Source organism: Barbus barbus (genome assembly GCF_936440315.1).
Source record: "Barbus barbus genome assembly, chromosome: 16".
NCBI classification, from domain to species: Eukaryota; Metazoa; Chordata; class Actinopteri; order Cypriniformes; family Cyprinidae; genus Barbus; species Barbus barbus.
This window is the reverse complement of record NC_136744.1, coordinates 4,870,560-4,885,740: the sequence shown is the minus strand read 5'-3', so window position 1 is coordinate 4,885,740 and position 15,181 is coordinate 4,870,560. Positions and strand designations below refer to the sequence as shown.

General features: G+C 37.6%; 1 protein-coding gene across 1 annotated transcript in view; it reads left to right on the top strand.

The window, feature by feature from the left end:
* Positions 1 to 10,099, top strand: part of LOC306882152 (myomesin-2-like) — a gene marked incomplete at its 5' end in the record, with an annotated part of 41,168 nt that extends 31,069 nt beyond the window's left edge. Inside the window, 4 exons of the mRNA XM_079436634.1 lie at positions 1,642 to 1,678; positions 1,829 to 1,851; positions 1,947 to 2,002; positions 6,649 to 10,099. Coding sequence (XP_079292760.1) covers positions 1,642 to 1,678; positions 1,829 to 1,851; positions 1,947 to 2,002; positions 6,649 to 7,080 — 548 coding nt within the window. The 3' untranslated portion in view covers positions 7,081 to 10,099. The remainder of the gene's footprint in view (positions 1 to 1,641; positions 1,679 to 1,828; positions 1,852 to 1,946; positions 2,003 to 6,648) is intronic.
* Between the last annotated feature and the right edge of the window lie 5,082 nt (positions 10,100 to 15,181).

Genomic DNA, 15,181 nt, shown 5'->3' with positions numbered 1-15,181 from the left:
AGGGTGCAAAAAAATCTAAATATTGATAAATCCGCCTTTAATGAAGTTCTTAGCAATGCATATTACTTATCAAAAATTAAGTTTTTAGATATTTATGGTACGAAATTTTCAAAATGTCTTCCTGGAACATAATATTTACTTAATTTCCTAATGATTTTTGGCATAAAAGAAAAATCGATAATTTTGGCCGATACAATGTATTTTTGGCTATTGCTACAAATATACCCCAGCGACTTAAGACTGGTTTTGTGCTCCAGGGTCACAAATAATACCTTATAGCTAGCATGGCAAATGTTTGCAGTGAACAAGTAGGAAGTTACTTATCACTGCATTAATGTTAGTGTAAGTATTGCTCATTGAACGGAGCAACATACACTGTAAACTTAATTTCTTGGTAATGTCATTTAACTACAAGCTCTTTAGCACAATGGTAACCACAAAAACTTAACTGAACATTAAACAGGTCTGTTCCTTTAGTCAAAACACATAAAATAAGACATGTCTGATCCAGCCCTATGCAAAGAATTCTGAAAACTAAAAATCTGTTAATGATACAACAATGCTTTTGGTAGTACCAACCAAATTAAGCCAACTTCAGTTGTACATATTTAAGTAGACTGGACACAATTAAATTAAAAACAAACAAAATGTTCAGCAATTATGCCACTTCGTTTACCTAATTTTAACAAATCTGAAAATAAACAATGTAATTAATGCTTTCTGATAATTAACGAAGGTATCAAGAGTTGACCTTAAAAAGGTCATGCTGTAATCTTCTAGACAAATAAATTAATAAATACAAATAATTCCTCGTTTAATTTGAATGGCCAGAGAGAGCGTTGTAAATAGTCACAGGAAACTAAGTGTTTTGGCATACAACAACCTTGACTAAACATTATAATTGGACCTCAGGGGGGGAAATATATGCAAAATGTATGATGTCTTTAAAGGGGAGCATTGTGAAAAAGAACCCAATTACATCTGAACTTAATTGAGTATCAAGTGAAATACTTCAACAACAGCTCAAATAGTTTTAACCTCACTACCAGAATTGGCATTAATGAGAAAAACACATCAATGCTGGAGGTGATGGCAAGACTGTCATGTGAAGTGTTTTTCTCTATTTTTAAAGGCTTTTTTTCCACTCCACAACACTACACCACAAGCGCTATAACAAAGATGGTCAACTCAAACTCGTGTTCTGGCATTGATCCTGTGTAGACGTGTTTATAATTGGAAGTAAAGGCCAGTGTTGCAGCTGCACACACAGGAAATGTATTTAGGGAAATCCAGGGATGAAAAAATGCTGTCATAGTATCAAAGGTGCAGATACTGGCAGCGGTTTCAGTTAGTCAACAGACAGTTTGATGACAAACATAATCAAGGGCTGGTATCTGACAGGTCATGCGATTTGCCGAATGGTGACAGTAATGAGTAGGGGAAGAAGAGCTATTTCCAGCGAAGTAGGAAAACAATGCTATTAAAATAATGAGAGCTGATTTTCTTTTTATGCAATGCCTCCGGGACAAGACGCAGCGAATAGAGAGACAGTGCTGTTTTCCTTTTTTTTTTTTTTTTTGTATTCATGTTTTATATGCTCTTAACTTTTCTTCTTCTTTTTTTCTGATTTCCCCCCTGTAGTCTACGACAACGCCTACGCAGAATTCCAGAGACTCAAGTAAGATAACCAGTGCATCAGACCACCACATGACTTTCCACATGCTAAATGTTTAGAGATGCAAAGCATGTGAGCTGTACATCAGTGTTTGGGTAAAATATTAAGGTCTGCTAATGAACTCAACATTGCTATTCTTCTTTTGCCCTTCAGAGCGGAAGCATATGCTGAAAAGAGTGAGTATACTCAATCACTCCCGACACTCTCGGGGGTCCTGCTTTGATATGTAATTATATTCCTAAAATTAACTTTGTGATGTTTTCATTGTCAGATCGTGGCAAAGTGGTTGGTGGTCTTCCTGATGTTGTGACTATCATGGAAAAGAAGGTTTGTTTAAGCTTGTTATGTGCAAGCCATCACGTAGTGAAAAATAGATCACAATGCATAAAGAAACTGAATTCTGATCTGACTTCCCTTTGAAGAAAATCATGTTGAAAAGACCACTATATTATATATATATATATATATATATATATATATATATATATTGTATATATATGTATAAAACACTATTTGTAACAATAAGTAATTACAAAAACTAAACTACAGCGCAACGCAAAGAATATAAAGAGTAGAGAATAGAAATTACTCTATATATAAGAATAGAAATTAGGTTGTGACCAGAATAATATTACCAAATCTTATATTTGAGCTTCTTCAAAGTCATCACCCTTTGTCTAGATTCCAGCTCTGCTTATTCTGGATGTTCTCTAATTAGTTTTTCATAAAGGTGCAATCTAGATTTCTTTTTAAACAAATTTCGCAGCTGTTCACATGTATGCTGGACATTTGTTGGCTGCTTTTTCCTCAGTATCTGCTCCAACTCATCCAATAAAAATGGGTTTGTGAAGTTGGCACAATCTATATTTGTCTATAAACCTAATTTCAGGAATTTAGGCAAAAGCCTTTGGATCAAAATATTTTTAAGATCATAAGAAACTAATTCAGCTAAGTGTGTCCAAACTTTTACTCTGCCAAACTTTGTGTCCAAACTTGATACGTGTTGGCATGAGGTTAGAGTGGTACAATAACTTACTGACCTTGTCTATCTGAAATTGCATCCAATCTTTCAACTGCAATGTTTTGAGCACACCAGTAAAGCAGGTAAACTCAGTAAACCCAGGAATTTTTTGCATGATATGCACATGAATAGCTTGAAATGGACTTTTTGCATAAAATAAACTGAAATAACTGCTAATTAACAATTAACTAATTATATCAGTAACCAACTCACACATTCATGCATCTAGACAAGTAGTGCAACAAAAGCATCTTTGCAGCTGGAATGCACTAGTTTTCAAGGACCCAAAGACCCATAGACTTCCGGTGACTTATGAAGTGTTACTGTAAAACAAAAGTTAGTCTACTTAGAAAAGTAGTCACAAATCAAAAGGATGTTTTAGATATCTCTACATAATATTTCATATACACTAATATGTATTTGTATTGCCTTATTCTGCATGACCATATTTTAGACCCCTTAATCCTAAACCATACCTAAACTTAACAACTACCTTACTAACTATTAATAAGCAGCAAATTAGGATTTTATTGAGGCAAAAAGTCATAGTTAATAGTTAGATAATAGGTAAAATTGTTCCCCAAACTAAAGTTTGACCAAATTATGCAATTCACGTTTCTGCTGAGAAACCCCCAGAACATCGGCCGCCATAGACATCCACTGAAAGTGGTTTACTGTACCCATGGCTTTTGTTTGCTATTAGAAACTGAGCAATGAGACAACATTATCTCAACATTATGCCTCAAACATTGTCAATGGACCTAAACTTGTATTGCACCCAGAGCATTCCTTTCAGTCACCCATAGAGAGCTGTAGCCAATGCATTAGTGATCTGTATTGTCGCAGGCAGTCGTGCCGGTGAGTGCCGTTCCACGGCTCTTCACTTCAGCCCTGGGAGTGTGCGGTGGAGGGCGTCATACTCCTCCGCTCCCTGAGATCCATGTACATTGTCTTTGGCCTCATAATCCATTGCTTGCAAGCAGCACGAAGCCAGTTTGGGGAATATGGTGTATTCTGCCAGTGAAAGGATATTGGTAGGATTAGGATTCGCCTGAATAATTGATGCTGGAAACGCCCAGCATCCTTTTCTCTTTCAGATCAAATAAACATAGGAGGTCAGTGGCTCTCAGATCCATTAAAGCAAACATGAGATGAACTCATGTGGGAGAGGAGACCTTTCACAAGATGACCTGCAGAGGTCACGTACACAGTGGGTTTCCATTGAGAGCTCCCCGCTGTAGGGCTTCATACTGTATATCTGAGTTTTCATTTGAGCTGCTCTTCTCCCTAAAAAGCCCAAACGAGTCACTTTGTTCAAATTCATTACTGTGAAATATGTCATGTAAACTAGAAAAAATACAACTTTGTTAGAAAAGAAGCAACATAAATCTAAAGATAGCATTTGATTTATGTTGTCATGTAGAGGCTAGAAAACATTCTTCAGAAATCTGTTTCTCACTGTAAAATTCTTAACGTAAAGAAATGCAGCAAGAAGTTGTAGATGTACAAATTATTTAAAAGGGTCATTCCTGTTCTGCAGTACATTTAAAATTTCTTTATTTATGTGATAATTTAAGTAAATGGCCCTGGACCACAAAAAAACTAGTTGCACAAGTATATTTGTAGCAATTGCCAACAATATACTGTGTGGGTCAAAATTATAATTTTTTCTTTTATGCCAAAAAATCCTTAGGATATTAAGTGAAGATCATGTTCCATGAAGAGATATGGTAAATTTCCTACATATATCAAATCTTAATTTTTGATTAGTAATATGCATTGCTAAGGACTTCATTCGGACAACTTTAAAAGCAATTTTCTCAATATTAATTTTTTTTTTACACCCTCAGATTCCACATTAAGCTATTAGTTGTATCTCGGCCAAATATTGTCCAATCCTAACAAACCATACATAAAAGGGACGCTTATTTATTCAGCTTTCATATGTATACATTTCAATTAAAAGTATATGTACACATATATGTACACAAAAAAAGAAAAAAGAATATATATATATATATATATATATATATATATACATACTGTATCTCACAGAAGTGAGTACACCCCTCACATTTTTGTAACTATTTTATTATATCTTTTCATGTGACAACACTGAAGAAATTATACTTTGCCACAATGTAAAGTAGTGAGTGTACAGCTTGTATAACAGTGTAAATGCTGTCCCCTCAAAATAACTCAACACACAGCCATTAATGTCTAAACCGCTGGCCACAAAAGTGAGTACACCCCTAAGTGAAATGTCCAAATTGGGCCCAATTAGCCATTTTTTTCTCACCGGTGTCATGTGACTCGTTAGTGTTACAAGGTCTCAGGTGTGAATTGGCAGCAGGTGTATTAAATTTGGTGTTATCGCTCTCACTCTCTCATACTGGTCACTGGAAGTTCAACATGGCACCTCATGGCAAAGAACTCTCTGAGGGTCTGAAAAAAAAGAATTGTTGCTCTACATAAAGATGGCGTAGGCTATAAGAAGATTGCCAAGAGCCTAAAACTGAGCTGCAGCATGGTGGCCAAGACCATACAGCGGTTTAACAGGACAGGTTCCACTCAGAACAGGCCTCGCCATGGTCGACCAAAGAAGTTGAGTGCACGCGCTCAGCGTCATATACAGAGGTTGTGTTTGGGAAATAGACGTATGAGTGCTGTCAGCATTGCTGCAGAGGTTGAAGGGGTGGGGGGTCAGCCAGTCAGTGCTCAGACTATATGCCGCACACTGCATCAAATTGGTCTGCATGGCTGTCGTCCCAGAAGGAAGCCTCTTCTAAAGATGATGCACAAGAAAGCCAGCAAACAGTTTGCTGAAGACAAGCAGACTAAGGACATGGATAACTGGAACCATGTCCTGTGGTCTGATGAGACCAAGATAAACATATTTGTTTCAGATGGTGTCAAGCGTGTGGCGGCAACCAGGTGAGGAGTACAAAGACAAGTGTGTCTTGCTTACAGTCAAGCATGGTGGTGGGAGTGTCATGGGCTGGGGCTGCATGAGTGCTGCCGGCACTGTGGAGCTACAGTTCATTGAGGGAACCATGAATGCCAACATGTACTGTGACATACTGAAGCATGGACTGGGCCGCAGGGCAGTATTTCAACATGATAACGACCCCAAACACACCAAGAAGATCACTGCCGTGCTAAAGAAGCTGAGGGTAAAGGTGATGGACTGGCCAAGCATGTCTCCAGACCTAAACCCTATTGAGCATCTGTTAGGCATCCTCAAACGGAAGGTGGAGGAGCACAAGGTCTCTAACATCCACCAGCTCCATGATGTTGTCATGAAGAGGAATGGAAGAGGAGTGGAAGAGGACTTCAGTGGCAACCTGTGAAGCTCTGGTGAACTCCATGCCCAAGAGGGTTAAGGCAGTGCTGGAAAATAATGGTGGCTACACAAAATATTGACACTTTTGGCCCAGTTTGGACATTTTCACTTTTGTGACCAGCGGTTTAGACATTAATGGCTGTATGTTGAGTTATTTTGAGGGGACAGCAAATTTACACAGTTATACAAGCTGTACACTCTCTACTTTACATTGATACATTGTGTTGTCACATGAAAAGAGATAATAAAATATTTACAAAAATGTGAGGGTTGTACGCACTTCTGTGAGATACTGTATATATATATATATATATATATATATATATATATATATATATATATATATAATATATATGTAAAATGTCAAGTATATTTATATACAAATATCTTTTATAAATTTATTCTAACAATAATTGTTAAAGAAAGATACATAGGATTTTTAGTTGCCATTGCACCATCAAAATATCATATTATCATTCAGAATAATGTGCATCTGCTTAATGCTATTTCTCATATTTATGCCTTTAGCATGACAATAGCAATCTATTTCCTCTGAGAATGCTTTTAGATTAAATATGCGTTATGAATTTTTTATTTTTTTTTCCTCAGACTTTGAGTCTGACCTGCACAGTCTGCGGTGACCCCAAACCTCTTGTCAGCTGGTCTAAGAGCGATCAAGAAGTAGAACCCAGCGATCAGTACGTCATTTCCATGGACTCGGGCAAGTTCGCCAGCCTCACTATCAAAGGCGTGTCCCTGGAGGACTCCGGCAAATACACCATGACAGTTCAAAACAAGTACGGCGGTGAGTCGGTGGACATCGTCGTCAGCGTGTACAAACACGGCGACAGGGTTCCGGACATCAAACCAACACCCTCACCCAAGAGGATCATGCCTCCCACGGTTCCCATCGTAATTCCCATTGCTAAATCTGCCACCCCTGCCCCTGCTGCGGCCAAGTCTCCGGCTCCTCCTCAAAATGCCAAATCCTCTACTCTGCCCCGTGGCATGAAGTCCCCCACTCCCACCAGGAAAAAGTAACCGCATAGCCCTTGCCTTTTGTTCACCCCAACAGCACAAAAACAACTAGATTTACATTTCCGGTAGGAAATATCAGTGTTTGCAAGGCAGCAAAAGAAGTTTGGATTTAGGTTTTGGTTTGGTGTAAGATAATGCTGTTTTGCCATCATTGTGACAATAGGCACGTCTTGTTTTCTTCCAGCTGTAGACAGTCTATCAACATAGTTTATTATATGGCTTTAAAGGAGTAATGGTGTTTTTTCTGATTTTAAAAATATTTTTAATCGTGAAATGCACAGGCAATATAAATCATTTGTAGGTTGATTCCCCTAAAAAGTGTAAAACAGCTGCATCTGAAATCACATACTGTCTAATAGGTACTACATTTAATTTGAAACTTACTTCACGCCCATTAAAGGGGTCATATGATGCTATTTTAAAGATCATTATTTTGTGTATTTGGTGTAACAGAATATGCTGACATGCTTTAATGTTCAAAAAACACATTATTTTTCAAATACTATACATTATTATAGTTCCTCTATGCCCCGCCTCTCTAAAACGCATCGTTTTCTACAAAGTCTCTCCTTCCGACAAGCGCAGTCTGCTCTGATTGGCCAGCGGACACAGTGCATTGTGATTGGCTGAACACCACAAGCGCATGTCAGAAATGTAACGCCCCTTACCATAATCGCGAGCTTCAGCTTTCAAAGTAAATGTAAAGACAGTTAATAACGTCCTTAGTTTTACCATCAGTTCAAAAGCCAGAGAGGGGAACAGAGTCGCGTGACAGACACAGCGATGATGCTTGTATGTGTTTGCACACAAGATTAAGACAGACTCCACTGTGATGTGACCTTGTCTCTCTCTCTCACACACACACACGACGCATTGCGCAAAACTCTACAGTAAATAGCAAATATTTAAACTAATAACAAAACATACTTACAGTTGCTGATTCAGAAGCACAAGATTGTCATAGCAAAGTCAGAATTGACCCTTTTTTTTTTAAATAGCTTTTGTGCAGCCAGCTTTGTACTCTCCTAGGTTCACGAAACTGTAGTCCATAAAATGCGTTGCACAAATTCGAACATTTGGGTTGTGCTGTTGTGTTGTAAACAAATCTTAACCAATGATTCCTAATTGCATCTACTTTCGGAAGGCCAAATAAAGTGCTTTTGCTTTCGCATAGAAACACACAGCGTCTCCCTGACATGGCTGCATTAACACTACTGCGGTTACTGAAACCACGCCTTATTTCTTTGTGTGAACATTATGCAAATATTTCCACATCGTGACGTAGACATGTGGGGGCGTGTTTTAATGAGGCGTTTTAGCCCGGTCTGGATCAGCCTTCTATTTTAGATAGAATAAATCCTTTTGTGGGAGACTGAGCTTTGTAACTCTGCAGATCGTATACATGCACAAACAGCTACATAACACGCTAAAGAAAAGGAAAAAAGAAATCGCATCATATGACCCCTTTAAAAAAAAAGTATGTTCTATGAGTAGCATGAATGAAATTCAGACTTACTACAGCCACCATATTGTTACTGTCTCTGTGACTTAGAGCATTAATTTTGTTGGTTTACTACCATTCACACTGCCATTCTGTGGCTTCATGGGAAAGTTAGATGTCCATCACAGATGCACTCCAGATTCTTGGTGGAAGTAGTAAATAATCTGAATACTTTTTACCTGCTGTTTTTCAGACTATGAATTCGGAAATACTACTCTTTTGGTCTACTGTTTTTCGCATACTATATAGTATGAAAGTAGTCATATTTGCACACAATTTTTAACTCTGTGTTGCTCTATTTGTTTGAGTATCCATAACAGCTCGACACATCAACTTTTGCACAACCAATGTTGTGAGTTTAGGCAAGGGATATTCATCTGACCAGTAGAATATGGGTTCACCAAACCTGTTTGAAAACTATTGTGTTTCGTAATGCTAATGACGCAGAATTTAACACACTTTAAATACAGCAAGGAAGACAAGACCAGTTGCAATTCAGTTTGCAAATAAAACTCTGTAACTGAGAAATTGGCTGAAAATTATCTACAAAATGTCTACGATAAGCGGTTTGTACTGAACAAATTGCAGAAATCTTTAGGTTTGAGAACAAAGCCTTAGGTATTCGCTATTATTAGATTTCTGCCTGATACCGATAAGCTGAAAATGATTTTGATGTTACGGCTAATAACCAATAAATAATTGATAATAAAACTGTATTTTGTGCAATAAATAAATAAATGCACTGAAATAAAATCAACAGGCATCATCATATTATAAATTAAAATAGAGACTAAATTATTAGTGTGCAATTAGTTAATTAAGTGAGCATTAGAAGATGGCAAAGTTATTCTAAAGATAAAAATTAGTCTGAAGAAAACATGCACAAATAATATCCAATATTAATCAAGACCAAAAAACATAGAAATCTGTAAAATCAACAGACGTATTGTGCATCACTCAAACCCAAACCAGAATATTTGAGGAATATCAATATAATGCTGCCTTGCAAACACTGTAATTGAACTATAGTGCATAAATCAGTGAATAAAGAAAGTAGAATTGAAAAGTAGGTAGTATTTTTCACCCCAAATGCATCATCGTATCATAAAATGAGCAAGCATCTAATATGAAAAGAAAGAGAGTAGGAAGTATGTGTGAGGGAGGGTGGGGCAAGTTATATTTAGTGCCACGAGAAAATGTGTGAAACAGTTTGTCATCTGGGTTGCCTAAGCTGAGTGGGCCTCTAATGAATTTGGCTCCCTCTCCCCTGAGGTGCTTGGGGGAAAAGCTTTGATGTTAGTTTATTAAATCTCTGTTTAAAAGCTGCTCTTTCAGTTAGCCACTGGAATCCAGAGGCTTTTTTATTTTATTTTGCTTTCTCCGGTGGATGGATGACCTGGGAGTGCAGGACCTCCACTTAGCCCCCAGCGGCAGCCACGAGACCATCAGTGCTCCTCTCAACCTCGTCTCATGTCCTCACCTTTTTCTCTTGGTTTTGTGTTATTAAAAGAGTTGGAAATCACTACCCGTGTCGTCCCTGCCTTTACATTGTACACAAACACACACAGACGCTGATAGTAAAATATGAATGTGATTACAGAAGCTACTGGCCAATCTGAAACGCATCAGCACTTTTCTTCGGTTCTTGGGCCAGTTGTACTTCACAAATCATTTCATGTATATGGAACACCTAGCATGAGGTGCTTTGCTGCCAAGAATGCATCACTACCCTCTAATTCACAAAGCATGACTTGGCAATTTGGGGTGCCTGGCAAATCTCCAATCAGAATCACTTTTACCTCTTTTGAAATAAATATATTTGGTTTACAGCATCCACAAAGTAAAACTCTAAAAAACGTTCTTTGTTGTGCTAGATAACACACTATAAAACCAAGTGGGCAAAAATTGCTGCCAGACCTTTTCTCTTCACATTTCTTGATCAGTTTTGTTCATTGACATTTAATTAACTGGCTTGCCAGTGGTTTTTAGTGGATGTATGAAGTCGGTTCTCCTTAAATTCTCACAGGCATACTATAATTCATCACAGTAAATAAGAACATGATCCATCAACTACAAAGGGGTACTTTTTGTCTTCATTTTGAACAGTACATCTGTTGTTTTAATATCTGAAACCCAACAAACCTCTTTTTTTGTCAAGTGTTTGAATGAAAAGCTTGCTTGTGGTATCTTTCTGTCATATACATGCCACTTCTTTTGATATGTTATACAGTGAATTTTGTGTAGGAATAACAGTTTTCAATCAGTAACTGCTTTCACAAATAATTTCAAAGAAACCGCAATTAACAGTTTTGAAGTACTCCAACTAATACTGCTATTTAGGCTTGATTTTATAAAAATATAAATAAATACATAAATTCATAAGAATCTGTTAAATGTTCTGTATGTTAAGAACCTGATACATTTTAAAGTATGATATGCAAACTCTTATTGGAGCCGCTGTATCTACACTCACTGGCCACTTTATTAGGCACACCTTGCTAAACTGCCTTAATTTTCGTGGCATAGATTCAACAAGGTGTTGGAAACATTCCTCTGAGATTTTGGTCCATATTGACATGATAGCATCACGCAGTTGCTGCAGATTTGTTGGCAGCACATCCATGATGCGAATCTCCTGTTCCACCAAATCCCAAAGGTGCTCAATTGGATTGAGATCTGGTGACTGTGGAGGCCATTTGAGTAAAGTGAACTCATTGTCATGTTCAAGAAACCAGTCTGAGATGATTTGAGCTTTGTGACATGGTGCGTTATCCTGCTGGAAGTAGCCATCAGAAGATGGGTACACTGTAGTCATAAAGGGATGGACATGGTCAGCAACAATACTCAGGTAGGCTGTGGCGTTTAAAAGATGCTCAATTGGTACTAAGGGGCCCAAAGTGTGCCAAGAATATATCCCCCACACCATTACACCACCACCACCAGCCTGAACCATTGAGACAAGGCAGGATGCATCCATGCTTTCATGTTCTTTATGCCAAATTCTGACCCTACCATCTGAATATCGCAGCAGAAATCGAGACTCATCAGACCAGGCAACGTTTTTCCAATCTTCTATTGTCCAATTTTGGTGAGCCTGTGCGAATTGTAGCCTCCGTTTCCTGTTCTTAGCTGACAGGAGCGGCACTCGGTGTGGTCTTCTGCTGCTGTAGCTCATCTGCTTCAGGGTTTGACGTGTTGTGCGTTCAGAGATGGTATTCTGCATACCTTGGTTGTAACGAGTGGTTATTTGAGTTACTGTTGCCTTTCTATCATCTCTAACCAGTCTGCCCATTCTGCTCTGACCTGATCAACAAGGCATTTTCGTCCACACAACTGCCGCTCACTGGATATTTTCTCTTTTTCAGACCATTCTCTGTAAACCCTAGAGATGGTTGTGTGTGAAAATCCCAGTAGATCAGCAGTTTTTGAAATACTCAGACCAGCCCGTCTGGCACCAACAACCATTCCACGTTCAAAGTCACTTAAATCCCCTTTCTTCCCCATTGTGATGCTCGGTTTGAACTTCAGCAAGTCGTCTTCACCACATCTAGATGCCTAAATGCATTGAGTTGCTGCCATGTGATTGGCTGATTAGCAATTTGTGTTACCAAGCAATTGAACAGGTGTACCTAATAAAGTGGCCGGTGAGTGTATGTTCCCAATGTTGCTTTTCATAATTTAGCTCCTCCTATAATATTTAAATAATGAAGTCTTTTTTTTTAATAGCCTACTAACAAGCAGTGGCAGTGTTTCAATTTTTTCTGATTAAATAACTTTAGTAATCAGTTCAATTCAATAGGAATTTGATTGGAATAATTAAAAAGTAGGAAATTGAACTTGTTTTGATTTCAAACGTGACTTTAATTAAAATATGACAATTTAATCAGTGGAATTATTTGCTTTGAACTCACAGATTTCTATGGCAACACACAATCTCAACAAATCCCTTCCAAGACATGAGGCGCATTAGTTCATAATTTTATGCAACAGAAAGCATTGACAATACCACATGCAGCCTGGAAATGCCATTGCTGCATGATAAATGATCCGCAGTGAATTCTAATGGAGTCATTGTTGTAGTTCTGTTGCTGACCAGTGCTTCACGGCAGACTGACCACCAAACATGGATCTGTGAGAATGAACACCACATGGTGGCACTGGTGTCCCATTACAAAATCTCTGCAACCCACTGTCAACCAATGGAAGAAAAAAGACACAATACCAGATTACTGGGCTCGGATTTACACTTGGATTTCCAGTGAGAAAGCAAACCTGAAAAGTATGTAATGTGGACAAAATAAGGTCCCTCCAACACCGTAATTCAGTGGGTTTGATGAATCAGTATGGGGAACATGATCGAACACAAAGCATTACGTGATAGGACTAGACAATATCTGAAAGAAAGCAAATGCTGTATTTTATTTTAAATCAAAGGAACTATAATTTCAATCAAACAGCTGTTGATGTAAATTTAAACTGAAACCCAGCTAAATGAATTACTTATTTTATTAATTAATAATTTTATCATTTATATGCACCTATATGGCAATGCATAGTAATAATAAAAAAAATGCCTGTAAAATGACACACTAAAACTTCGGTGAATGCTGTGTGAGGATGCAAACTGAATAAGAAATTTGATAAATAAGACTGATTGAAAGCACTTGTTTGAAGTTATTCAGGGCAGTAAATCAAATTTACCAATAATTTTTAACACAATATTTACTTCTGGTCTTAAGGGAGTCTAAAGTTTACACTAAGCATATGCTTGCAAATCCATTGGCTGAAATAGGGAGGATGTGTCACATGTTTTTTACCAATAAATTGAGAAACTGAGCAGTTGAGCAGTTCGATTTATTGTATTTCTGCTTTATTTCAAATTGATCTTTCCTTTTCTTTAGTGTGTAGGTGCTCTGTTTTATGTTTATTCATCCAAGAGCATGTTTAAAAACAATTCTACTTCCTGCTAAATGCATTCTGAATAACCGGCACGTAAATGGGAAAAAGTTATAACTGTAGTGTTTCATTGAAGAGCCCCTTGGGAATCCCACAACAAAAATATACATAATACATAATAGAATCTGAGACTACTTTGAAGTAAAGAAACTTTGCTATTGTTATCACTGCTGAGTGCACACAGCATTTTTACTGGCAGATAATCTGAGTGTGGGTGAGCGTGCTTTGAAGATGTGCTAGCTTCCACTGCACTGAGTAAAAAAGAAAGCCATGCCAACAGAAAATGTCTAGATTCTTATAAACACGAACGGCTGCCTAAAATGAGAGTGGTAGCGCTGTGAGGCTTGTCAGCTGATCACACTACACCACGTTTCATTAACAAAAATTAAAAGTTCCTCTCAAACTTTCTCTCTTATCTTTTACGGCCTGTATTCACTTGTCTGTCGTTCCTATTGTACGAACCATTTATACTATCAAATGGAAGGGACTTATTTATGTGCATTTTAGCATGGACATCTGAGGGAACAAAAAACACTGAAAACACTGTCTTACAACCACGTCCTACACCATTGGTGAATCTGACGTACTGTTGCAGTCGTGGCTTTCATCATCGCTAACATGAAGGAGTTTCAAGATGTTATACAGTATAAAAACATGTTTTATTATATGTTCTTATTTCTTTGTTGTCTTGTTGTAAGAAAACCTATACAGAAGACTCATGAACTCTCCATGAAATTATTATTTTTTTTTTCTTCTTTGTTGACCATATGGAAAAAGCTATATTTTTTTTAGCATTCTCATTCATCTCAAATTGTTTTATCTTTCCTCATGGGAACTCAGTTAGATTAACTAATCACCTGAGCCATGAATATCATATGACTAATATTACAGCTCTGATTGGTTGTCCTAAACTTTTCACCACATGCTAAAAAAATCTGAACGCTGAGTTGAGAGCGATAGGTAAAGATGATGGGTTGATTTGACCCAGTTTGGTTGATTATATTTCATAATCAGTAACCGAACAGTGTTGGGAGTTGGGAATGTGGATATGAAAGAACAAGTTAAGCGAGATCCAACCATTCTCTGAATGCCGATATCACTTTGTCTATCGGTTTTCGTGACAGCAACATGTGAAAAGTCAGAGAAAACTAATCGAAATTGAGAGAGGAGAGAACTTTGAAACTGCCTGCAGTGAGGACTGTGTTCTTTTAAAACTTGAGGGCTTTGTCGGAGTGCTTTCACTCACTCGGTGACCAGTGACTGGTGAGCAGGAACCGAGAAAGCCAAAATAGTGTTTGAGAGGAGTGATTAAAATGCTTTAATCCTGTCGATTCTATATAATACACACTTTACTTCTGACTGTCAGTGTTTATAACAGGCTTTCAGTCTGTGTGATTCTCAGCTGCACTCAAGGCTGAAGTGTTTGGGACTGTACTGTTGGTGGAAGAGAATATAAATGAAATAACTGGTTCAATTTGATCAAGGGAAGATTTTAAAAAGCAGCTTTGTAATTTAGCAACTTTAATTACCAACTCATTTAAAACGTTTAACAATAGTTATGTATACACATTCAACCCAACCCACCTAGGCAAAACAACACTGTTGTCCCTTTTTGACCCAGGTTTTTCACTATTGATTAAAAAAATA